This window comes from Amphiprion ocellaris, chromosome 5 (assembly GCF_022539595.1).
Source record: "Amphiprion ocellaris isolate individual 3 ecotype Okinawa chromosome 5, ASM2253959v1, whole genome shotgun sequence".
Classification (NCBI taxonomy): domain Eukaryota; kingdom Metazoa; phylum Chordata; class Actinopteri; family Pomacentridae; genus Amphiprion; species Amphiprion ocellaris.
Genome location: NC_072770.1, coordinates 19470398 through 19497586, shown reverse-complemented (window position 1 = coordinate 19497586; position 27189 = coordinate 19470398). Strand labels below are relative to the sequence as shown.

The following is a 27189-nucleotide window of genomic DNA, read 5'->3' as shown; positions in this document are numbered from 1 at the left end:
ATCTGACCAATTTCCCTTGACAGTTCGGAGCACTTAACCCTACTGAGGAGATAAACTACATGAGTGTACAACACACACACATTCACAAAACCTTTTAGTTACTGGAATTAATAAGCCCTAAAGCAAGCTTGGGACACTGACAGAGAAAAGGGTCCAATTACTTGTATCACACAGGGCATTTAGAGCTCTGGAGGTCTGCGAGTCTGAGGGGGATTGGAGGGAAAATACCAAAATTCAATCATTTCAGTTTTATCCTCCATTCACAGTTGCTTTGTTTCCATTTAGTGCTTCTGTGCGACAGCGATTTTCAATCAGACGCCATGACAAAAGCTGTGTGGTGCACACTGAATAGAAGCATTCACAGTTGCCACAGCACTGACATTGACCAACTATCACTGAAAATTTGTGTTAAGGGCAAAAATGTCACACAGCTCAGCTGTAACCAAGACGGATATCCAGGTGGGAGGATAAAGAGCATACCCGCACAATTGGTGGCCTCTTTAAAGTAACTACCTTTAACTAGATTTACCAGTGCATGAATGGCCCAAAATAACTAAAACATGTTGTCAGCAAGTAAACACAGCAGACAGAAACAGAGCAGAGTGCAAACAGACTGGGCAGAGAGTGAAGCTGGGTATGAGACAGACTGAAAAAAGGAGGAAGAATATTCACTCTTTGACCTAAAACGCCATCTAAACCTGAGTTTGTCTCCTGTATTTACTGTTCTTTTCATAGTTCCTCCATTTACCCTTTTCACTTCCCCTCTTCTGCCCTCTTTCCATTTCAGGACAGTTTTGACTGATTGTCAATGCCATTCAGTGTAAACACCTCAATCTCTCATTGCTTGTCCTCAAATGTTATTTCAACTTCCTCTGCGGCTCCTTTTCTCCTTCCTTACCATAATTATCCTTCTATCTTGCCTTCTTAGCAATCTCTTATTTTCTCTTCCACCCTCTATTTGCATGAATAAATAAATATGTGTGTCAATAAAATAGCTCTCTGCGAGCGGCAACAGCCTGCAAGGCAGAAGCCTATTATTTTTAGTCAACAGCGTCAGATTCATGGGAAAGGATTGCTTTGTTTTGCAATACTTCAACATATGGGAAAATAAATCAGAAGCAGTCACAAAACTTGACAGCTGTTCCCTAAATCTTCCTTACCTTCATCTTCTTAAACGAGTTACAGTACAAATGAAAAGTTTACCGACACCACAAATGAACAGAAGGAAAGATTGGCCTTTCACTCACCTCTCTGCACCAGCATGGTGACCTCACTGCCTTTGGGACACTTGCTGAGCAGGTCGACCACCTGGTTGTGTGACATGCTCTGCACATTTCTCTTGTTCACTTCCACGATAATGTCACCCTCCCTGAGGCCGCGGCAGCGAGGGTAGTCCACGATCTGCTTCACTCTCTGCCCTCCGCCACCGGGACTGTCGGCAATGGTGAAGCCGAAGCCCTTGTCTCCTTTCTCCATGTGTACAGTGATGAGCTCAGGTTGTGTTGCAATGGATGAGGCCAGGGTGACCACATCGCTGGGGTAGCCGTGCTGAGAAGAGGTATCGGAAGCCACCTCTGTGGAGGGGCTGTTGGGTCGGGGGAGGCCGTTGAGGGGAGCCCCGCCATTGGTCGGGATGCTGTTGTTGTTCTGGCTGCCGTGGCTGGACGGCGAGTCGTAGCTGTTAGAGGCCTCCTGGCCGTTGACGATGATGGGCTCTTTGTTGTCGAGAATAGCCACTGAGGTAACCAGGCTGGTGTTGGGGTCATCGGGGTCAAAAGGCAGTGGGTAGCCACGGCACAGCTCCAAGTTGACCATCGAACCGATTGGGATGGACTGGAAGATCTTCACAACTTGGGCATGAGTATAGCCCAGCACACACGTGTCATTAACACTCACGATCACATCACCTTGGAAAACAAAAACAGAAACCAAACTTGAATATTCTTCTGCTAAAGCGCTTTTATTTGGTAGCTTCTACCGAGCAAACATATATTTTCATCCTTATTTATATATTATATAATCAGCATTCAGAAAATCTAACTGAAGCAGTCTTCCGCCTTTGTAAATTTATTATAAAATCAGTACACCAACCCGTCTCCATTTTGCCATCAAGGGCGGCAGGCCCATCTAGGACCAGGCTCTTTATCTGCAGAAACTCATCCGGCTCGTCGCCTCCTACAACAGTAAAACCAAACCCCCGGCGACTCTTCTTCAGTTTGGTATTGATGAAAGTCCCCTTCAGTTCAGATCGGTTCCGAGTAAAGAAAGGTTTTCCTCCTGAACACACAGACACTTTGATCACACCAATGTAACAGCACAAACTCAGTTAAGCAGCACTGAATTCAGTGTGTACAGGCCTGCAGCGCCTAAACTGTTCTGACAAAATATACCGTATCTGGGTTTTAGAGAGATTCTTTTGCCTTATGGTCTAAATCCTGCTCGGCACAAACACAGCATCACCGATCATTAACATAAACACACAGCTACCCTTCATCCCTGTGAGGATCTGATCAGTGCAACCAAGTAAAGCAGGGATAATTACCATTGGCGGATGTTTGTTGATTACCCAGATGACACAACATGAATCAGAATGGGTGGATTATAATACATGTATTAATTAGGTAAAGGAATCAACCAAATCCCAAGCATCCCATTAGTGTAACCCCATGGAGTGGACATATTTGGCAACTACATTTAAACTCATGATGCACGGCAATATTGTTGGGGAAAAAAAAAATTCTGATACAAGATGCTTGTAAATGATTAAATATTGATACTGTCCTGACTGAGGCAATATTGATGACTTAAAAGTGCTTGAAATCAAAAGCATAGATCAAAGCCACCATTAAAAGGTACAAGCACAAGGAGCACTAATGCTTAAAAGGAACCCACATAAAGGTACTTTTGAATTTAAAATGATGAAATGTAAATAATACAAATCCAGCTTATTTATTTGGCTAACATGCAGTGGCTTTTTCAATATCTCATCGAGTACCTATGATATCCTTAAACATGCTGGCATGGGAGAGGGCTCTGCTTTGTAAACAGCTTCTGAAATCTCATCTGCCAACAGGACATCTGTATCATTCAACACCAGTAGTGAGGGTTTAATTCACACAGTAATCAAACACCATTCATGGCGACCTTAAAAAAAGAGAAACTGCTCAAATGCTGTGATCTCAACCTAATTCCAGTCATTTCTTTCTTCTTGTATTCTCTACCTCATTCTCTGGCATTAACATTAACATGGAGAAATATTTGAGATGGAGTCTAAATCAAGAAATGCAGTGAGGTATTCTACACTGTTGAGAAATGGAGGACAGATGAGTACAGACACAAGCTGAGGTCTAATTGTCTATTAAAAGAAAATTACTTCCTCCACATTGTTTCATATGTTTCACACAAATGAATAAGTAGATGTTGGCAGAGGTGAAGGAAAGCAAGGAGAAGATGATGAAGGGAGTGCACATTAACAAGAGTAGATCATAGAGGGATGTGTGCTTAGTGACCTGCAGTACTACATTAGGTTATAGCAGAGCTACAGCTTATGCATTCAATGAAAAATGCATTACCCTTGGAGTCAGTTTGCGTCCTTGTGTTTCTGCTGTTTGTGTTGTGTGTGTGAGTGCGTTCGTGCGCACTGCCTTTGAATAGCATTTTTCAGAACAGGCGAGATGTAACAAAACTGTGAGCTGATATGGCGGCTTTATCCACAAGGGATCCAGAGATGTAAGAACAGACCAGGAAGCAGAAGAAACATGAAAGCCGGCAGTTAGATAAAGAGATTTCAAATGACGTCTTTCTCTGGATGAATATCAAGGGGCTAGGACAGTCAGTAGAGTCAGAGGGGGAGCAGGGAGAGCGAAAGATGGACAGTACCAACAACTGAAGCAAAGCAGAGAGAGGTGGGAGACAAGACAAAAGCCAGCGAGACAGCAAAATGTGAGCTATAAAATAAAGAGATCATTAGGGAAAAGGAAAAGGCGGCTGACAGAGCAGCAAGGGAGAGTATGAGAGAGAGACAGGGTGAGGCAGTTAATACTCTGCCATGGCTGTGCTAATTAGACAAGCTGCTAGTGGGAGGCTGGTATAAAAGGAGCTGGCAACCAGGAGAAGGAAACCCACTGTAACGGCTAGACACTGTGTTTGTAGGTGTGTGCATCGCTAAATGATGAGTGAAGTCAGGCCATTATTTGATCCAGAAAATGGAGCGACATGGCAGATGTTTCATGAGAATCCACATGCAGCCACAATAAACACATGGGGAGCACATTTATAAAATAAAACTTGTGGCTGAGTCACATTCAGGATGCCATCACTAAAATATAAACTGTCTGGAGTGCTCTCTGGAGCTAAATATAGTCTACTGTACATAACACATGAGTTGATTATTACTTAAGACATGACTTCTACAGAGAGCAGCTTTACAGTGTCAATCCATAACTCATCCTCCATCATGAAACCTTAGACATGGCCCGGAGCACCTACACAGGACAAAAAACTAAACTGTGAGAATCCTAAGAGCTTCTGTAGAAGGCAGCTAGGCTGTACTGTTTGGTTCTTGACGTCTCACCTCTCATCCGAAAGGCTTCTTCAATTCTGGCTTGAAGGAGCCTTCAGGATGAGAGGTGAAATGTCTTCAAGCAATGAAAAGAGAAGTCCTGCTGCTTTCTGCTGAAGCTCTTTGGACTACCATGACCTGGATGACTGAGAATCTACACAGATACAGAGCCAAATTTTGTTTAACTCAAAATGCGTTGCGTTTTCTACAGCACAGAAACAGAAAAGTTACGAGTTTATTAAGGTTGCGGATTTTAATTCTGTAGATGAGAACTTACGTTTCTGTCCCACCGCATTGGGCACCGTGGGACCTGTCTGAGGGTCCCTGTAGGTTTCCTGGTGGTTGGCAGCATAGCTGGCCAGTGGAGCCCCTGCCGATGTTGAGTCCTCAATCCATTCTGCAACAGCAAGAGGCACACATTCTCTAGATGGAGTCTAGACAGGTGCACCTACTCTCCTACTTATAGAAGTAACCTGAGCTAAGGGCCCTCGAATAATGAGACCTACTGTGCTGTGTGTTTGGGACAAAGCCAGGTTAGGCCCTGTGAGGCTGACGGAAGCAACAAGTGGAGGGAAGTGGCTCAAAAAAATTATGTGCAACCTGCACTACAGTCTCAAGTCTCATTACTGAGCTTCAATAAGAAGCCCAATTTAAACAGGCCACATGATCTTTAACACTGTTTCTTGTCTCTCTATTGAATAACAATGGAGGTGCATGAATACGGAGCAACTGATTTCTTTATATTGGCCACCATCTTTGATTAATCACCTTGTTACAACATCACAGCACAGATCAGACTGCAGCCTTCATTAATATTCTCGACAGAGAGATGGAATCAATGCAGACGTGAAAAAAATAGGTAAAAACTCTGCATGAAGGGAGTTTTTTGAAGAGAGCCTCGACTTTCAGATGCGAGAAAAGTCAGCAGGTAATCGAGGTGAATCTAATGTTTTCTGCTGAATTAGCAGAATGTGGAGCACGATAGGAGAATTCCCTCGTGGGCTGGCCTTCATTTACAATTAATTTCTCTGTGGGGCATCTTGTGAATGTATAAAGTTTAAGACAGGGAACAGGTGCAATCTAAGATTACCTATTGGCTGTGTTTGGCAGCTCAGTTAGATGAAGTCTTTTGAAGAGTGCTACATTATTAGTCTTAATACTTGTATCATCACTTAGTGCTTTGTTAGGTGACACAAATTAGGAAGGAGCCTCTCTTTAGCAGGCAGATCACTCTCAGCAGAAGTCAAACTTACCCTGTCATCACCTTCGGAAAAAAAAAGCTTTCAAGTTATTAGCACAAACAAGGATACAAAGGTAGCACAGAAACAGAACTTAACTCCAAAAAGGCTGCGTTGTACAGCCGCAAATAATAGTTATGCCTTTATGGGAGAGCACTTAGCAAATCATAAGGCAGTAGCAGGCAACATCAAGTAGTACTGTAGCAGTAATTGGCAGAGACAAATACAGTCACACTTGCAAACATATATGCAGGCACTTCATTCACACACATGAATAGAAAGAAAGGAAATGACGCCCTCGGGGGGGCTTATGAACGAACCTCGGATGTAGCGCTCACCTTCAGGTGGCTGCTGGCTTTGGGGCTGAGGCTGCTGAGGCTGCTGCTGTTCCAGCTGCCTGCGCCTTTTAGCCTCCAGCATTGGGTTTTCATACTGGGTCTTCCTGTTGATATGACTTCAGGACGGTGGAGGGAGAGATGAGTGAATGGAGGATGAGGAGGAATGAATGCAGCACAGGAGGAATGAATTACAGGAGACGTAAGAATAGAAAACAGGATGCGGGACAAAAAGTAAAGATCAGCAGGAAAGTGGAGCAGGGAGGGAAGACAGACAGAGAGGATAAGGTAATATAAGAACGAGATAGGGTCAAGAAAAGGGGAGACAGCGATAAGCTTTGATTAATACCAAGTGACACAATACAGATGCACCCATACTTATCACATGAAATGAACCGCTATGTGATGATGGCATAATTTACAGAAACCACAAACATCTTTTAACTTTGAGCCTGGAAGGTTTCCACTTGACTTAACCATCACTGAAAAATTAAACCTGACAGCATCATATTATACAGCAAATGAAGGAAATGGTGAATAATGTATATTAGAGAAAATACCGCAGAGACAAAGAGTTAAAATAAAGCAGAAATTCCACGGCGTTCTGGCCCCAGGTGCTGCTTTGAACATCATCAAAAGCATATGAACCATATTTGTATTAATGCCGAGGCCCAAGGGCTTCACACAGGATATGCACAAACACAAACATACTTGGTGCATATTTGGCAATGACAAACAAAATGGCCTACATTTTCTACTACAAAAAAAGACCAAAATAGCCGTGTCAAAGATTCACTGTGATTTAAGAGCAGAATTATACATACATTCGACCGACTCCTATTTACAGTGAGGTAAAGAGTTTTGTTTGTTATAAGGCAAATGTGTGGATGCAATTCTACATGAAGAACTAGAAAAGCACACAGAGAGTGCAGTACTCCACCAAGGCTGCTCAGTTGACGTATCATTTCCGATGGATGAAATCTTTAATAAAAAATTACCTTGCGCTGAGTACAGGCATGTGTTATGCATGTGCATGTTATGTATGGATACCAAATTGCATGTAAATTACTCTTATAAACGTCTGTTGATCAGTTCATCACTATTGGCAAGCCTTTGTTTTGCTAGTGTTAAAAGAACCGTTCCCTCAATGCTTTTATTTTGAAGCCGTATTTTTAATGTTATGGGCTTTTATTTTGTCACCATTCCAGCGGCACAGAAAGTGTTTATCTAAGAAACGGTTTCTTGACATGATGAAGACGCTGCTGAAAAGTCCAAAAATTCACATAAAGATGAAAGAAAATGGTTCCACGCTGTTGCTGTCTAGCAAAGGATGTGTCTAAACTTATAAGCACCTAGCTGGGATGGGGACAAGCTCTGATGCTGAAGAAATGAGTGAAGGACAGAAAGGTGAATTTGTGTTCAAAATAAGGCTGACGGCTGAACATAAATAAAGGCTTTGTAAAACACCAGGAGCTTCACCACTGTCTGGCTGGGGTTTGCTACATTGCTTGACCTAAATATGTAGCAGGCGGCAGGAATTGATGGGACTCAGAAACACCCCACAGTTTAATCATTTGTTCCTTGTATGGTTTCCAACTGATGAATCACAGTCAGTTTGTAGTAGGATCGCAATCATGTGATCGTCAGCAGGTAACTGACACAGTTTTCACGTCATGGTTACAGCGTCGCCGTGCTGGCAGCTGTATCTTGCAATTGGAAATCCTTAACAAAGCCATGGATCCAGACTATAAGCTGCATTACTGTGAAAATCTAATCACTTGGTCCTTGTGTCATTTCTGACCTTCCCTGAAAATTTCATCCAAATCCGTTAGTCCGGTTTTGAGTGATGTTTCACACAGACAGACAGACAGACTCACAGACAAACGTACGCCTATTGTCACATAACTCCACCGTTCCTTGGTGGAGTAAAAATGCAATTGTTCAGTGCATTTCTTCATGTTTCTGCATTCCTGTGTTCAGTGTGTCCTTGCAGTGTATACAATGCATCACTTACTCAACATAGTAGACCCCATACACTGGATCATCTATTTTCTCCCATCCTGGAGGAAGTTCTGCAACAAAAGGGGAGGGAAAAAAAGACAATGAGACAGAGGAAACAAGGAAAACTTGAGGCGGTGAAGTTGCAGGAGGCCATGTACTGAGCTATTAGAGGTGAGGCCAGTAGAGACCTTTCGCCTCTTCATTGTGTCTGGCTGTCAGTCAGTCTCCAGGGCTGGAGAAATAAACTCAACAGCTTCACAGGCTGTCTGGCTGTCCCCACCTCTGTCCCCATCACACTGGTGACATTTCCACACATCAGATAAGAACAGAGCAAGACCCCCATGGGCACAGATGGGTGGATGAATAGAGGGGGGGCAGCTTAAAAGGAGGAGGGAGAAAAGGAGTAGAGAAAGGGTCAGGGAGAAGGAAGGAAGGCAGGGAAAGTGGGAGGTGAGAAAAAAAAGCAATGGAAAAGAAACAGGTGAAGTTCTTAAGTAGAACGCCAGAAAATGATTGGATGATTTTTGAATGACTTTTTTTCCCATTTCCTTCTCCTTATACCAATGACAACTATTCTGAAGAATATTACAAAGACCTACACTTCTAATTAATTAAGTGATGAAACTACCTGTCCTTGGCTGAACAGTGTGTCTTCCTGTTAACTTCAGACTGTCCCACGTGCCTTCTGGGAAACTCTAGTGGAGATCTAATATGGGCTTTTTTTCAACAGTGGCTTTCTCTTTGCTGCCCTCCTATAATGCTTTGGCTGTTGAAGAACAGGCACATAGTCTCTCCCATTTCAGTTGCTTGTAAGTGCTTCAGAGGAGTCATAGGTGTCTTGATGTCCTCACTCACTAGTGTCTTTCTGGCATGACTTGCTCTCGACAGATTTACACATTTTCCTTCCATTTCTTAATGATGGATTTAACTGTACTCCAAGGGACGTTCAGTGACTTGTCTTGTAACAATACTCTGACTTATTCTTAGTGTTCTTTTCTTTTCGTGCTGTAGTTATTGTCAGGAGTACTGATTCACCAGTGATTGGACCTTCCAGATTCAGGTATCTTTATACTCCTTGAGAAACCTTCACTGCACTCAGATGATCCACTCCACTTAATTGTGTGACTTCTACCACCAATTGCCTGCACCCATGTTGAATTAGGTGAGTCACCTTAAAATGAGTGAAAACTCATGCAGTCGCTTTTTGTATGTATTATATTTTAAATAGACTAATATTACTTTATAGAAATCTTTTTACACTTTTACATGAAAAAGTCTTTTTTTTTTGTAAATTCTTGTTCACAAAGCCAAATTATCTTGACCGTGAATTAATGTTGAAATGGGAAAACTTTCAAGGAGAATAAATATTTTTCATAAGCACTGTACTTCAAAACATTTGTATTCAAAACTCGGCATACTTTTAAAAGGCACTGAATTGCAGACCTGACTTCACTTGTGTCAGCTCCTCCATTGTGGGCCTCGTCTTGAATGGAAGCCTACTTCACTAACATTGAAAATGGCTGCCTACTCAAAGAGAAGCATGCACACATGTACAGACACTTTACTGGGCTTTCACACAGTAAGTGAATTTCAGTGTTGATTGGGAAAGAATATGACTGGGCCCATTTCAGCAGTATGTAATTGCCCAATGGTGCAGTCTTGTGCTGTTTCTGCGGTTTACTATCTGTTTGCCAGAGAGTGTACCACCATTATCTCCAAGAGAGCCATCTGATTGAGTTCTATAGCCTGATTACAGCAGCATTGATTATTGGCTAGCCTCCACACAGATAATATCAGATGCTTCTAATTGGCTACAAACACAGATTGTCCAATAATCCTCTCCTGTGATGTATAAGTTTTACATATTATTACCCTCAGCCAATTCTCTCTTGCCCTGTGTACGAGTAGATGGTAATTACAATCATCCAACTTGGAGAGCTTCCCTCTGTTTTTTAATGAGGCAGGCCCTTGGCTGGAGTGGAATCAGCCACAGATACAATAAAATCAGGGTGGAAGCATTAAAACTGTCTGTACATGACACCCACTACTGCTGATATGTATCTGTGATTTGTAAGTGAAATTTCATAGAAACCAAAGACAAATCTCTAATCAGAGTCCACAATTTCATGTGCTTGAGCCTCTATTATTCCATTTTTTCCACACCTATAAGCTTTACAACGCAGCTAATACACAAAGCATAAGAGGCAAGGAAGAAATGCAACGGGCTTGTTGCAAGGATGAACCCACAAAGCAGGCATGGTGAATTATCATTCAGATGTTTTGAACTGGAACGTTAAATGGAATGTGGTCCCGCCTCACCTCATGCAAAATTTTAATCACCCACTCGATTTCACACTGCACTAGTTCCGCTCCGGGAGAAACACCTGTGTGTGTGGTGAGGATGTGTGAGAGTGCAGAGAGAGCATGTTGCAAATGTCTTAAAAGCACAGGATACATTTCAGTGTGCGGAAACACAAACGAGAGCAGAATCCGTCATTCATTAAACAGTGCTTTCCCTCTCACCCTTTTGTCCCTCTTCCCACATCCCACTCTCTAGAACACATTGTGGATTGGAGGGGGAGTCAAACCTGATGAATTACACTGTTTGTATCTCGTTCTCCTGGTACAGCGTGGCGATTGATTTCTCCTGAGTAAGCATGTGCCACGGAGAGACACTCGTGGGTGTATGTGAGAATTTGAGCATGTGTGTGCTGGCGTTCATAACATGCTTTCGTGTGCTTTTCCTGCGAGAACAGGAGTTAATTGCGTTTCGTTGCCCACCTGTATTGGACTGTGCTGATCGATAAGTATTGAACAAGTTCATCCAGTCGAGGGCCGTTTTATGGACAGGGGACCTGCCTGATCCGACAACATTTAACATGGCAGCTGTTTAAAATTCTTAACAATGGAGGCTGGAAATAAATTAATAAAAAGCCTGATGAATGCTGAGTTCACCTTCACAGCACCTCATCAACTTCTTTGGATGTAGTGCTCTCTCCGTCCTCTGATTTTAATGCTTTTGCTGAAAACATCTGCCTACTCCTGCTGCTGGAAATAAAGAGCTAGAGAAAAAAGTAGGCATAGCAGATTTTTCTCTGTGGGTGACCTCCTTCATACTACATTTAGTTCTTTTTTACTCAATATTAAGATCAGAAAAAAAGATGAATGTGGTTTTCTGAGACATTTCACCTTTCTCTTGACAATATGCATTCAGGTTTATTCCGCATTTTGCAAACAGAAAAGAGAATGACATAACGTGTACATTGATGCTTTTTGTCCCTGTAATTCTTTGTACATCCAAGTGATGTCAAAATGTGCTAATCATGAAGGTCTAGCACTAACATAAATCAGACATCTCCTCTAGTAGAATGACATCATTCATTATCAGTGCATAACATCGTCTCCAGACACTATTTATCCGGCACAAGTGGCCAAACTGCTGTGTCTGATAGGTTAGTTAGTGTGCTGATGGGCCTCAGGAGAAAAAGCCTATTGCTGTCTGGCTCCGACAGACACCCATTAGGAAATCGTCGTTATAACAATCTTCTTTGTATCAGCTTTTGCCTCTTACATGTCAGATGACTGCCTTGTGTTCAGGGACACATACAGAGTGTGTTTGTTAGAAATCCAAGCCACATAGTAAGGGTAGGCTAGACAAATGTCAAGTGTCTGCTAGCCTAATGTCTCATTTCTAGATGTTTAGAGTCAAGGGGTTGGGATTAGTCACATTTAACCAAATGTTGTGGCACTTTGAGCCTCTGGTGGTGGCATGCATGTGATTATGTAGATGTGCACAATTAAAGTCCCTGTAGGCCCTAAAATTTCATCACTGTGTATCAAAGTTGCATATTTAGAAGTGTGAGATGTAACCCTACAGCTCTGCATTCTCTAGAATGTCACCGCTTCTCTCACAGTAGCCCCAGCACACCAGCTCACCAACAACTCTCCTTAAACACTGTAAAACTACTCAAGGCAAGTTGTAATATTGGAGCCATTCAGTCATTTGCTGGAGCTGGAATCTGATTCTGAAGATGACACAATTCCTATATAGAAAACATACATTCATACATAAAAAAATCTATGGAACCCTCAGAAGAGTAAATCTATGTTTTTAAGATCAGTCTCAAAATGTCTGCAGTTTCAAAATGAAAATGCTCAGCCATGGCATTGACTGCTTATTTCGCTCATGATCTATCTTCTAGCATCTACAAACACCATATGGACATGTTAACGAGGTAGAAAACTTCTCACCAGAGGGGGGATTTAACTGTCATGACTCAGTTTTCTTCCCCTCACTATTTCAAATCCTTTAAGTTTAGCTGTCCAATTACAACAGTTATATTTGCGCATGATCAAGGTGACACTTGTGGTGGGACCGTGAGTACAAAGTTACATATTTGTGTCCAAGCATGGCAGTGTAAAGATGAGAGAAGCTCCTACCTAAGTCGTTATCCAGCTCCTCTGTGTGTACCCCTTCTACTCAGTGGGACGGACAGTGCAGCAGGATGAGGTTGTTGTTAGAGAGACAACGAGGCCAGAGAAGGAGAAAGAGACACATCTTTGGGTTAGCTAGATGTAATTACAGCATCTGGCCACAGGGTGGCAAGAGTTAATCAAAGCCAGATCATCAACCTCTTGTGAAAAGTCATGTTTACAAAAATCTAATGGCATGTTTTCCCCCTAAATGATTGTATCTCGTTGTGTGGTTTTTAATGCAATAATGGAGTAGAGCTGCTGAAGAAATGTATGCAGCCCAAATGATGGAAAGCATTTATCATGTGGAGGGCGCCTCAGTGTAGGCCTGGGTCAAGTCAGTCATTACTTATTTAGGCTAGATGATAGAAATGAGGCAGACAGTTCAGAGAAGCTGTGGAGCCTCTTGCAATGAGAAACAGTTGAAAAAAATGAGCATAGTAGAACATGGCCACCCAAAGACTGTTCAGTACTTTCTGTGACCCAACACTGACACCTAAGGACGACTGAGGGAACCTCTACTCCATCATGCACATCTTAGATTTTCATTACAATACAGCTAATTGCTTTTGGCAAAATCTATCATCTTTTCATAATGAAAAGACTGGGATTTTACATAAGAAGAACTGAAACAAAGCATCAACCCTTTTGCATGGAATTCTATATATGTAACAGACAGAAGATTTTACATAAACATGCATAATCCCATTCGTAATCAAACAAGGACATACCATCGTCTTCACATTCTTCCAGGGGTTTCTGAGGTTTGTCCAGGCACCGAGGGTCTATCCAGGAGGTGGTCTTTGTATTGTGGCTAAAAAAAGAACAAAGAGAATAAAATTACCTGGAGGTAGGTAACAAATAATCTTTATCTCCTCACATCTGGCATGTATAATAAAGGATTGTTAAAGATGGATTTCAAAGTTATAGCACAGGATGTAGCTCAAGACTGCTAGATGAAGATTTACTGTTACCAAAGGGGTCTGTAAATTCAGTTTAAAAATATGTGCAACTCTCTTCTGTGATGACATACTGAAGTCTGAGATAAACAGGATCTGCTGTTAATATATGAATACAAACCAGAGAGACTGAAAATCAATTTCAATACAAAGTTGTTTTTTTTTTTTTTAACAAAATAACAATACATTAGCACAAAGAAGAGGTGCTTCAATATGACTAAATTTAATTACAAACTGTAGCTAATGGTTAGAGAGAAAGTAACTGAGCTTGTTAGAGATAAATTATCAGTCACTTTAAGAATGAACAATACCATTTTTTAAAAAGATTTTTTAAGATATTTTTGAAGAAACCATGGGCTATTTTCAAGGAAATTTGACTACCTTTATTTTAAAGCTCTTATTTTGGTCATTTTTAAGGCTAGTTAGTTGCTGAGTATTGTTTTACTCACAACAGTCTTCATTATCCAGACCTTTCATCATTTGATATGATAATACCAATATATTTTCAATACTAATACATGGCAATATGAAACTGATTTGTTTATCTGTGTATGTCATCGTATCATGCTGTCAGTGGAGATATCTGGAGTTTTGAATGCTTTTGAATGTATTTTATTTCTTCTAAAACACTATATTTTAAAACCTGATGATTATATGACTTGTCTGTTTTGGGTTTTTTTGCTGCCTTGTGAAACACTATAACTTTCGTTTTAGAAAGTGCTTTATAAATAAAATGTATTAATATTAGCTTTCATAATTATACTGGGAAGATTGTGTGGACACTTTTTGAAAAGTTATGTGATTAGTGCTTAATGGAAACAAATGCTATTGTTTGATTCACTTCATGTAAACATTTGGTAATGTAGGATTCTTTCACGTTTTAAAGTTTGAACTGTGTAAAGCTTTTCATTATTCACCAAAACACCATAAATACTGTGCATGATATTAAGTGGAAGTCTTGATGCAGAATACTAAGTGCACCTAACCCTTCAGTATGAGAGTGAGACCTCAGACAGTTTGATTTATGACTACATATTATGTCCTGCTGCAAATTGAAACTCAAACACATACACTACTAGTCAAAAGTTTGGACACACCTTCCCATTCAGTGGTTTTTATTTAACTATTTTATGCAAAGTAGATAAATACTGAAGACATCACAACTATAAAATAATACATATGGAATTATGTTGTAAACAAAAAAGTGGTAGACTTCAGTATTAATCTGCATGTTAAAATAATACAAATAAATAAAAACATTGAATGAGAAGGTGTGTCCAAACTTCTGACTGGTAGTGTACATTTACAAAGAAAAGATTCTGGTAATATGTCACCTGTTATAAAGTTTCATTTCAACTAACTCAGTCTTGCACAATAATTTACTCTGTATAAGCAGAACCCATCAAAATCTAAAAGCAGACAATATTCAAATAATACTTTAAACCTCTGAACCCCAAAAACCTGCCAACTGGATTGAAAGGCATGCTATTTCTTTATATATATATATTTTTTAAAAATCGCCAAAGTGACACCATTTATCACAGTCAGAAACTGTAAAAGCAGGACGAATCATCAGATTTTCAACTTTCCAGCAGCCCTTTAACTAATCATACCCAACTTTCGGTTTTGTCATAAAAATGAACTCAGTCTAAACCTAAAATTGTGATAGTTAATCAAAATCCAAAAATTCAATATATCTTATGCTTAAAAAATAAAATTGTTTCCATGACAAAGGTTCTGTAACAATTTGGAAAAATGCTATATATGTTGACTGCAGGTTTCATGAAAAAACTCTAAAATAAATAATCTGAGAAATTCAACTCAATCTAAACCTAAAATCACGATATTTAATCAAAATGACTGCATTACAATTCTCATTGAAAAAAAATGGCCAAATAAATTTGTTCTATGACAGAGACTCTCTAGAAAACAAACAAAAAAAATTCTATGTTTATTGCAAGTTTCAATTAAAGAAATTATAATTTATCACATTATAACTATGTCATAATGCATAGAAGACACTTATGAGTTCTCTCTATTTCTAGCCATGGTTGTGCCATTTCCAGAGAGACACAGGACTTTATATTGCAGTGAAAAACTGAAAAAGAAACTGCTTGGGGTTCACAGGGCTAAATAAGAATAATACTGAGAGTTTGAGAATGCTTTGTTGCTTACTCTATAAAGTAGACCTCTCCATTCTCGGTGTAGGCCATCTCCCAGTTGTCCGGCAGAGGTCCCAGCGGGTCCTCCGGGGGAGGATGGCTCAGGTGAGAGTGTGTCTGCTGTGTGCTCTCCGTGGTGGCCGGTGGTGAGGGGGTCGTCCCAGGGTAGGACGGTTCAATCTTGCGGGGGGCGAAGGGGCGCACGGAGTGATGAATCTCGTCTAATTCACTAGAGTCTCCTGGAGGGATCAAACACAAACACAGTTTGGTGTCAAGAATATTTAGGTTAATTCATTCCAGTAACACTTTGGGGAACAAAAGGTGGCTGTGAAAACAGTGGAAGTGCCACAAGAGGAAATCTAATAAAAGGTCAAGGAAAAATGGCTTTCTCAGAAAACAATATCTTCTGCTGCTTAAATGGGCTGAGATGAGGCTATTTTTACATAGCAAGAGGCAGACACAACACAGATGTCAGTCAGGTGGCTAACATGTCAGACTGTCATGTTTAATTTAAGAAGCAAAACCCTTTTTTAAATAAAGAAAAGTGTTTTTCTAAAGTGTTTTAGATTCCTCACTAATTAAAAGCCTGTTATACCTGCACAATCTAAATACTTCCTAGATGAAAGTAGTTCATGAGGTTTTAGAACTCCACATCTTGCCACAACTCCAAGGTTTCAATCCAAGGACTTACCAAACCCTCAACATCTGCTTCACTCTAAAGAAAAATCACCAAATGCTACTAGAGTGTAGCCATTTATCCCAAACTACTTCCTACAGCTACAAAAACACTGACTTCAGTTGGGGCTGCTGAGTGGGCAGTTCACACCTAGAATCAGGGCCTCTGAAGTGCTATCACCTAGCTTCCTGTTATCTCATTTTCACACTCTCGCTTGACCGGCACCCTCGTTGCTCACACAATCACAGACGGCAAATAAACAACTTTTGGTCCCACCTTGACAAAACACATGGCAGGAACAGCTTTGGGGCTGAGTCAACCTCCTTACAATGCCTACTGACCCACTAACACACAAGAGGAAAGAAATCACAGAACGACCGGAACAATTCATTTAATTTAATATCCCTGCTAACAGCCCCCAATTAGACGCTTTAATCATTTAAAATAATGAAATATTATCTTCCCTCTCACTCATAAACTCAAATGACCTACCAACTATTAATGACATCATTACAAACGATTTCAAATATATCATCCACCCACTGCTGCCTGCAGCCAGATGGCACTATACTACATTTTTGGACGCAGACATAGATAGTCAAACCCAGAGACCACTTACTCACCAATCAAAGAAGCTCTTGTATTCTGCAGCCCCTCTCCTCATCAAAGTGCTCTCCCTCTCTCTCCTTTTCGTTTGTGCCTTTTCCTACTTCTTCATTTTTTCAGTTTATCCTCCTTCACAGAATAAAACCCTCCCTTGTTTGCCTCCCTTTCTCTCTCTCTATCGCTATCCAATCCTTTTCAGACTTGCCCACTTCCCAGCCACTCCCTCTTTCTCTTCAATTTCCTGCTACCTTCTCTCCACTTCCACTCTCCTCCCACTTTATCCATCAGCACTCACATTCTTCTGTTCTCTCCTTTCTAGACAGGGCTGCAGAAAGCACAACTGCATTCCAGTGTCATACTCCAAACTAAATACAGCAGAGCATGTTCTCCAGCTACTGTGGAAGACGGATCTACAAGCAGCTGACTGTATACACACTGTCTGAAAGTCTGTTTGTTAAAGGAGTCCACATCACAGTTAACATACAGCTGGTGATTGGTTCCAGGCAAAACTGGGAGAAGGTTGAACAACTGAGAAATACGACAAGTGTTTATTAATGCCAAATGTGGAGTTGATTTGGATGTTGCCTGTGCAAAGGAGTTTGCTGGCAGCCCTGGGACTGGTTCCTGACCGGTATTTTCTATCCAAGTACATGAAGATTTGGCCCAAATCAATTTGAAACAGAATGTCATTAACAACCAGGCTTCAGACTGCGGTTCAAATGCATCTTGACTGACCACTTGTTATTGGGTTTCACCTTCGGACCCATAATATGAAGCCGCTCAACAGAAATTTGCACATCTGAGCTCAACTTAACAGTTCCAGAAGATGAATGTGCAGAGCGTTTGGTGCACCAGCTTGTGCACAAACCTCAAATTGCTGCCCAAGGTTATAGAATGGAAAAGTCAGCTGTGCTTGACAGGTTTAGTACTCACACTGCTTTACATTATTGCATGGCTTCAGTTCATATTTTATCTTTAGTATATCTTCCCTGCATTTGTACTAGTATCCAACACTGTCCTACATAGCAAATTCTAACTATTTATCAAATACGTTTCAGATAATATTAAAGTAATTTGTGTCAAAATACAATACATATGAAAGGACAGCTTTCTTTGTACTTTGTTGCTAAACAGTATCCAACTGTATTTTATGTAAAAGGGCTTTACAGCCATTTGTTTTTGCAATTATTATTGCAAAAATTAAAATATTGATAGTATAAAAAGGTAAAAGATCTAACTGTGCAGCCAAAATTAGTTCTGTCTTTATTACATTTTTATATACAACTGGACTATCATTATTAAGTCATTAATCTATAACCATCATTTTATTATTATTATCATTTTGCTCATTGTACATGCTTATTTTTTCAGTCATTAAATGATGCCTCATTATTAAGAATATAACTACTCACTAAAGTTGTCAAGAAAGGAATGAAATAAATATTTTCCTCTGAAATGAGTGGCAGAAGGGTACAAACATAAAATATTCAAGCAAATGACAAGTACCTCAGAACTGTACTTGAATACATGCACTTTGTACAGATTGCCTTGAGAGAGCTCCTTCCTGAGACATAGACGACATTCTACAAGTGCCGAGGTACTTCCTGTTAAAACTAAATGGAACATATTTTGTAAAGCAGCTTCTTCAATATGTGAAAGAAGAAAAACAAGCTGAAGAAGTTGTAATCATGAAACATTTGGGCACAAAGAATACATCAGTTATCAAAAGGACATTTTGTTGATTAATTAATTGACAGCTACTGTATTGATCAGGCTGCCTAATGCCACTTTAGTTCCAGGTGTGAATGTGATAGCTTTAAGCATATGAAATGGTAAGGAGTGCCATTTTACCAGGGATAAGCCGAAGTTTTTCTTTTACAGTAGAAGATCAAAGCCTGCTGTCTACTGTTATGACTGAACGTCGTGTTGAGTCATGTGCTTACTCACTTCATTTCAAAAACGACAACCTTATTTTCAAGTTTTTAGACAGAAAACAAGAAAAGTAGTTTCCAACCCAAAAAAACCCCTGTCTCTAAATTGCAACAGCTTGTGACTCCAGCATCAGCTTAAACCTACAAACATATGTGTATGTCTGCAAACATACCAACATCAGCTCCACTTCCCACCCTACTATCCATCCACACCCTCCGCCTTTCCTTCCTCCTCCTCCTGCCATCTGTACGTACCTGTAAAGCTGCTGTTCATGTCAGGGAGGTCCTCGTCGTCCTCCTGCTGCTGCTCTCCAGGCCCTATTCCAGCATTGTGCATGTCATTGTAGGACTTGGAGCGTCTTGGAGTGGAGTGCTGCGAGCCCGGCAGGCTACTGCTGAGCCCGTCTGGCAGTGGGGCATCACCACCGCTACCGCTACTGCTAATCACTTTCCCACTGGGGGGCTGCACCGGTGGCTTGGGCGTCCCATAATAGTTACCTAGGCAACGAAGAGGGAGGCAGAGGAGGGGATTAAAAAGACAGAAAGAAGTAGTAGGAGGGCATGAGAAGAGGGGTCACAGGGTTTTTGTGTGTATGGTTGTGTTTGCGTGAGTGTGTGTTGGAGGGGGTTTAGTCACAGCCTTTGTATGCAAATAGAAAGGCTGAGTTTGTCTGTGGGAGAATGTTAATCTCCAAAGCAAAACTACACCTTTTTTTCTCCCTGCTTTGGCCCAAATAATGTTGCACAACCAAGATCGCTTTAACACAAACTAATTAATATTTCACTCAAGAGAAAATCAGAAAATTCTCAAACATCACATCATTTTGCATAATTATAGTTAAAGAGCAGTGCTGGGAAACAGATTCTATACAGACACACAAGTGCAGTACCTATTGCCTTCCAAGTACTGCAGAAAATCATGCGATTTTTTTCCTTTGGCATTTCAGCTTAATTGACAATTTCATAGAAGAGAGGACAAAACAGAGAAAGTGCGCCATGCTCATCCAAAGAGAAACTAGGCAGATGTAAAGAGGCAAAAATATAAAGCCAAAGTCTTGATGAAACAGAATTGTAACAACATTAAAGATATAAATAATTTTTAAAATAATGTTCTACTCTATGTGTCAAAAATACAATTTAAAAAATAAATTGGCAAACTACAAAAAAATGGATAAGCAGTTTTCAAAATTAATACGAAATAATTAGACGGGGCAAAACTCATCTAATTATTTAGCATGAGCCTAAAATGAACCTATTTAATGGTGTTTATGGACAAAAATGCCTGCTGGAATATAGTTTTATATGCAGAAGATTCACAGCTTGAATTTTACAGCGTTTATTCTACACGAGGACTTAGGGTGGAAGCCGGTTTAAATATTCTGTTTGGTATAATCAGTCACAATATCAGAGCCTCACACGGTAATAAACCCTCAACATTTTTAGTTTACCCACAGTGTCCACAGGTCCTACCAATCCTGGAAAAAATGGCAGTAACTATATATGTTATAGGTATTTTACTAAACACATTTTTAACTTGTTTCCATACCTGCCTCCTATTTCCTCTGTATAAATACATTCTGCAGTTCAGTCCAGTTGTTGTTTTTTTTTTTTTTTTAATGTTTTAAAGAACCTGGTTAAAGTAACTCATTTACTTTTTGAGATATGCAGATATATGTATATGTCTTTAGATATGTAGAATAAAGTAGTATTAACAAAATATCACAATCTTTAAGCTTCCATCTGATTAAGTTTGTTGACAGAATTGCACATCACAAGTGAGGAGTTCAAGGTCCATTGGAAAGTTGAAAATCCAACGATTCTTTCTGCCTTTACAGTTTACAACTCAGATAAATGGTCCAACATGCCTTTCAAACCAGTCAGCAGGCTTTAGTATTTAGTGGGTAAAAATTGAGCTGCTGAGAATATTTGAATTGTGAGTGGAGCAACAAGTATATAAAGAACTGCCCAGTTGTCGGATTTATTAGTTACTATGCTACTTTATTCTCAGCATCCTTGTTATTTGATGGTTGGCAGACAACATAATAGTGCGTGGTACATCCTGCTTCTGATGTATCATCTCACCAATATCTGTGCCACAGCATCTTGGCCTACCTGGCTCAAATCTTGGCAGTCTGATGTTGTCAAATAACGTGTCCCACTGACTTGGCTGTTCAAACAAACGTTTGAAACAGAGAGGATGTTCTTTGTAAGTTCCTGATTCTCTGCACACTGTCGTCAGTGGAAGTGAGTAAGATAGCTGCCAGCCACAAGTCCAGTGGCTTTGTTTGTTCCTCCTAGCTTGTCATCATCATTGTTATGGAACACTGAACAAACTAAGTGGACACAGCAGACACTTAATTAGACATTATCTGACTGAAAGGAAGTGCGACATAGTGGACTTATTGTTGACAGGATTTGCAATATAGTGACTTTGTTTCTATCAGTAAAGCAAATGTTTTGTGTTATATGTAGCACATACACTGTGATAAATAATAGGGCTTCAGTTTCCAAGTTGACTGGTCAATTTTCTCTAATCCAAACAAATTCTCATTGTACAGACAATCATCAGCGTTACTTTCATAATAAGAAATCTGTTAAATAAAGCATAATACTTTTTTCAAATTTTCTTCTTGACTCACACATGTGATGTCAGTGGACCATGGATAGATAACAAACATGTCCAGAACAATCACTGACTGATCAATGTGCAGTGACAGTACTACTGTATGACTTGATCTACAAATTGTCAACAATTTACCAGACAGAAACAGACTTTGGTTGCTTCATCTAATCAGCTTCAGTGTCTAAACCATCATAATGTAAAAGATAAATATGTTTGAGCTCGTGTCAATGTAAAAAAAGCCCACAGAAAACATACCAACCAAGCACTGAACAGTGTCCATCAGTTTTTCACAAATATACTTTTGTAATGTTGTTTGCATGGAAGACAAATTACAGCTAGATTCTGAAAGTAATATCTTGTGCTGTTCTTTAACTTTTCTCGTTTACTTCAGCTAGTACTTTACAACGTGTCTGAAAGTAATATTCTGGAAAATAATGCTCCAACCCAGGAGAATGAAGGGGTGGTTGTAGCTATGGGCTACACTTATGGGGAATAAAGTGAATGTAATATCAAAGCATGCTAAAAATGACAGAACTAGAATTTCTTTACTTGAGAAAAATTGTGCTCTTGCTGCACTGCACTACATCAGATTGAGAAGACCATGTGTTGAGTGTGGTCTTTGGTGCAGACACCAAACCTTGTCTGTGGTGTGGGCGGACATGTTTTGAGTGCAGGCTGGAGGCAGAGAGGGGACAGGCTTCCCTCATGTTGTGCCAGCAGGTATATTTGTCCATAAGCAGACTGACCCGCCTGGATGTGGCCTCAACATGGCTACATGCTGAGAATGTGCCATTGGTAGGCAAATTTAAGTCGTAGTTGTAGACTTAAATATGATTGTATCTGTTAGACCAACTGGTACACCTATCCTAAATCAGGTTAAATACCATTAAAGATGATTACTGACTGATATACCAAGAAAGTAAGAGTCAAATTGTCTCTGAGATGTGTAACAGCCTATGTTTGTGTGTTAGCAGTCTTATTCTGTATCTGCCAACAAGTGCTCTTTATTAAGTTGCTGTCCCTGAAAGTTGCTATATGAAAATTTTTTGTTAGCTTTTATGGTACAGATGTTCTGATCTGATCTCAAAGATTTGAATTGGGACCAATAAGGGCATTTAACTGATTGGTATCAGCACAAACCTAAACCCAATCTTTTGTTTATGATGATGATGCAAGGTAGTCATGAAGGCAAAGCACAATTTGTCGTAGGGCATCAGAGTGTAAATTTTGAATACTTTTCAATCACTAATCAATTAATTGATAACATAAACAGAACAAAAAGGTATTTGTCCAGTCCCAGCTTGTCTCACATAGATAAGCTCTGGCCAGAGGCTATTAAGTATCACAGACATCTTTGTCATGGTGGCGGGTTGGAAATGAAACACCCACAATGCTCTCTGCTCACTTACATAGAACTGCCTGTAGACTGAGTGACCACCTGTTCAAGTAACAATAAGAGGCTCCTCCTGATGACACAATCAGGTATTACAGCTAATCAGCAGTACATTTTGTAACATGTATGCAGGGAAAACATTTTTCCAATGCCTTTTAGAGCTTGTTGAGCCACAGTGCACCATCTTCTCAACACTACATTTTAGACAGTGCCCTGCTACAACAAGTTTTCATATAAAATTATGGAACAGCTTAGATGCACAAATGCAGTCATTTTCTTAATGCACTGCAGAGTTATTAAGTTGTCAAACAAATGCACTGACATTGATTTTTGATAACGTTAATGTACTTGAATTGTGTATTATCTAGTAAAATGGCATTGGATTAAGATTTGGTATCAGCAGAAACTAAATATGAAATGATTTTGATTGGATTGGGGCAAAAAAAGAAAACAAAAACTTGATTAGGACATCCTTATTTTGTTGTTAGATTTCTTTTTAAAACCTTTTGTTGCCAGTAAATCCAACTAAAGGGATGACTTTCTAATTTACCTTCATACGTTCCTATCTCCAACAGGGTTCCACTCTTCTCCAATTCAAGAAAGTCCTCTACTGAGAGGAAGTTGTAGTCCACACCAGAAACTTCTCCTTCACGTGGGGCGCGGGTAGTACCTGGACACCAAGTCAGAGACAGAACAGAAGTTAGCAGGAGATTTCAGTGGCAGCTGGGAATCATAAACCTCACTTGTTGTATTACGTTAGATAGTTTGGATTTTTTTAGATAGGACCATCAGAAAAGTTGTTTAGCAACCTGTTATTTTTTAACATAATTGACGTAAACGTTTTGCAATGTTATGGAATTTCAGCACTCTGCGTAACAAGCACTTTGAATGAAAATCATAAAACTTCTTTCTTTCTAAGACATGGCATGAACATTACCAAGGAAGCAGTTTTCAGAGCGCTATGTAGCATTAGCAGCTTTAATATTGATGATTAATGTTATTGATAATGTTGAAATTCTTAAAAAAAAAAAAAAAAAAAACTGAAATTATTTATCACTACACTGCTAGCAGACTCTCAAAGGGAGATTATCCACTGGTTGTTGATGTGCCTTCATGCTGGGGTAGAGTGTGAGGTACTGTAGTAGCACCTTTGTGAGATCCTGCCATATGTGGGGGAAAATGTGAGTCTGTGTGTGAACGTGTGTGTGATTTGGCATGAAGCCTGTGAGACTTTAGCACTTTCCTTTAACGGCTGCTGACTATCTTTTTCAAAAATATTATTATTTTTGCTTTCTTTGCTCTCTTGAACCACTTTACATCCCTAATGCAAAACCCCACACTATTGTCAGAATGGTCTGATGGTCTCTTAGGACTTCTCTCCCACTCTACTGCATTTATTGCATCTTACTACAAAATAAAATGATTCTGTCTGTAGCTCAAGAAATAGTACAAACTAAAGCACCCAGAGAGCGCTCATTGCTAAATATCTTTGTCATCTATCTAATGGCAACAGAGGGCTTTTCCTTCTTTGCTTGCTTCCCCTGCCTTCCCTTTCTCCCATCTCCTGATCTTTCTTATCTCCCAATCACTTTGTCTCTACTGGGTCGGCAAGCAATAAGCTGGTAAAAATAGATGTGTGGGGATATGGGGAGAGGCTCCCACTGCAGCCATGTTCAGTGACACTGGTGATAAATCACAGATGTGCAGATCCTAACTCAAGCAAGAATGCATTACACTCCTGCATGCATACAATTCACACAAAGAGAAATGCATGTTGTCCATGTCTGGAGACAATGAATCTCTCACACAAAATGTTTTTGACGTGCATCAGCTCCATCATCCAGCATCACAATGGCAGAATATTCTTCCATGTTATGTTTGTTAAAGGCTAATGCATGGGGACACACAGAGTGGGAAAGTCTTCCTGTGCATCAGCAGAATTCATAATTAGTGTCCACAAACACCCAGGCACTTGTGCATAAAGAGGAAATAGATTTAAAGTCAATCAGATTCTATCAAACAAACTGTCTCAGTTAGCTCATTCCCAGGCACCAAGTCTTTAACCGAATGTCAACCTTGGAGAGTCCTCGGCGGAGCCTGAGTGTTCAGCCGACTGTCAGTTCACTTCCCATACAAAAGTGGCCATTGATTCGACTCCATTTAGACACTGCTGCTCACAGAAAACCAAATAGGAAGTGGAATTGTGACCAGTGTTTCAAAAGGGGTAGAAAAGCAGAGCCCTGGCTAACACCCAGGGGTAAGACACCGTTATCGCTATAGGCCTAATTAATTCAATACCCCCTCCCCACAAAAGCTCCATTGACCAAGCTGTAAAATGGAGTGAGAGGGGAAAGACAGGTTGAGAGTTCTGCATAGAGACTCCTGCCGAGAGCTGGGATTGGATGAGTCGAATGACAATTCTTCCAGATGCTGACTTCTAAAATTCAGAAGAAGAACGAGAAAGAGTGAGACTCCCAAAGCTAGGAGTTAGCATAATCCAGCTACTGGCACACACAATGAAGCCTTGGAGGCTTGTTGTGAGGGTGTTCATCTAACACTGGCTGGTTTGTGGCTTAGCATCTTCAGCAGCTTCACCAGCTGAGGATGGGTGGGTGGGCGTTAAAAAAGAAAAAGTCATCATTAGCATTTCAGGAAGATGATCAAGGAAACAAATCTGGAGATACTGGCAGCCATACTGTAGTATGAAGAGCTGCTGCTGCATTAAAACACACTCACAAACACGTAAAATGTACTCCAGCCTGTAACTGTATGACATACAGCAATAAATGACTCTCAAAGAAAAAAACTGACAAGTATTTAGGTACAATTAATTTTGTTTGTGCATCATGCTTCAGGGTTTCTGTTGTTGCTAGTGATGAAGTACGCACAACATAGACAGTGACATGGGAGAGCTACAAGTATATTTTTCAGTGATGACAAGTTCTCATCATGGTCTCTGACTTCACAAGCCCCTTTAAATTCCTTGAAAGAAATATTAAGCACCACAGAGATAGCGTTCAAAAGCATACCGTAAATGAGACCCGCAGAAGAAAAATGAGAATGGGAGAGATGTTGACAGAAAACAGAAACGGAAAAAGTAAAAGAGAGACTACAATAGTGGCCACATTTACACAGAAAGCAAAGAACCTGACACAGACTTCATACTGAATAAGTTAATGTTCTGATTTTAAATGATTACATAAGTACAGACTGAATTATGTTTGTTGTTTTGAGTTTGGAAATCAAGAACCAACAATGATGGTCAGCCCCTGTGAACTATTCAACCCATATGCCAATATGATATAGAACCATTACCTGATGAATGATTATAGGTTATGGAAATTATTGTCAGTTTTTCTCTTGTGTAGTCTATGCTAAACCTCATGTTTCTTACATTTTGCCACAGCAGTACATCCTTATAGCTAACTTCTCCCAAATTCTGCTAAACACTGTTTCAAGACATTTTATTGTCATGTTTTGCGCTACGGCTGTCAATATTTAATTTCAGCATTGACATTGCAACATGCAGATGAGCAATAGTCAAACTGTAGGGAGTGCAATGTTAAGTCTGGTATATTAACTTAAATTATTCTACACCTTTTTTGCTGCTTGATTCAGACAACTAAATGAACATAACTATCTGCAATACTGATGTAGAAAATGCATGCTCAGCCTGCAGAAAACATCTCACATAGAAAATAGCCACTGTAAGTAAAATTCATTGGTTTCCAATTGGGCAAATCTTACATTAAAATGCCTTATTTCACTCTTTTTAAGTTCATTTTTCATCACACAGCTATCTGACCTGCTTTGCTTCAGTAACTGAATGGGAGACTAGATTCTTCCCTGTGCACAGCTGCCCAGGTAGTAGCCCACAGCCTGCATGTGAGGAGACATCTCTAAATTGTAGTGTCTATCGATAAACAGATGTTCGGCAGATGAGGTGTTGTATTTATATTTTTCCTCTAGCAGATGCGCTGCATTTAGGTCTCATATTGATGCAAATATTTGTATGAAATGTAGCACAACATGGAAGTGAAAGCAGTGTTCTGTTTATTTGAATGTGAAAGTGCAATAAGAAATATTTTGTCTCTGAAATCAATGAATACTCCCGATAAATAATCGTGTTCTCGATATTGAGCAAAATAATCTTGGTAGTCACATTGGCCATAACCGTGCAGCCCTGGGCAGTTGACCAGAAATACTGTGGCTACAGAAAGGATCATGTTGA

The 27189-nt window shown here is 40.0% G+C and overlaps 1 protein-coding gene across 10 annotated transcripts in view; it reads right to left on the bottom strand.

The window, feature by feature from the left end:
* Window positions 1–27189, bottom strand: part of magi1b (membrane associated guanylate kinase, WW and PDZ domain containing 1b) — a 153130-nt gene that overhangs the window by 33672 nt on the left and 92269 nt on the right. For 8 of the 10 annotated variants that reach the window (XM_023295624.3, XM_023295639.3, XM_023295627.3 and 5 more), the window contains exons 3-12: window positions 23509–23628; window positions 19198–19440; window positions 15743–15968; window positions 13340–13422; window positions 12576–12611; window positions 8149–8206; window positions 6120–6253; window positions 4839–4958; window positions 2092–2277; window positions 1248–1907 (exon numbers count right to left, since the gene is read on the bottom strand). In XM_023295624.3, coding sequence (XP_023151392.2) covers window positions 1248–1907; window positions 2092–2277; window positions 4839–4958; window positions 6120–6253; window positions 8149–8206; window positions 12576–12611; window positions 13340–13422; window positions 15743–15968; window positions 19198–19440; window positions 23509–23628 — 1866 coding nt within the window. The remainder of the gene's footprint in view (window positions 1–1247; window positions 1908–2091; window positions 2278–4838; window positions 4959–6119; window positions 6254–8148; window positions 8207–12575; window positions 12612–13339; window positions 13423–15742; window positions 15969–19197; window positions 19441–23508; window positions 23629–27189) is intronic. The other 2 variants (XM_023295632.3, XM_023295660.3) reach the window with 1 other exon arrangement.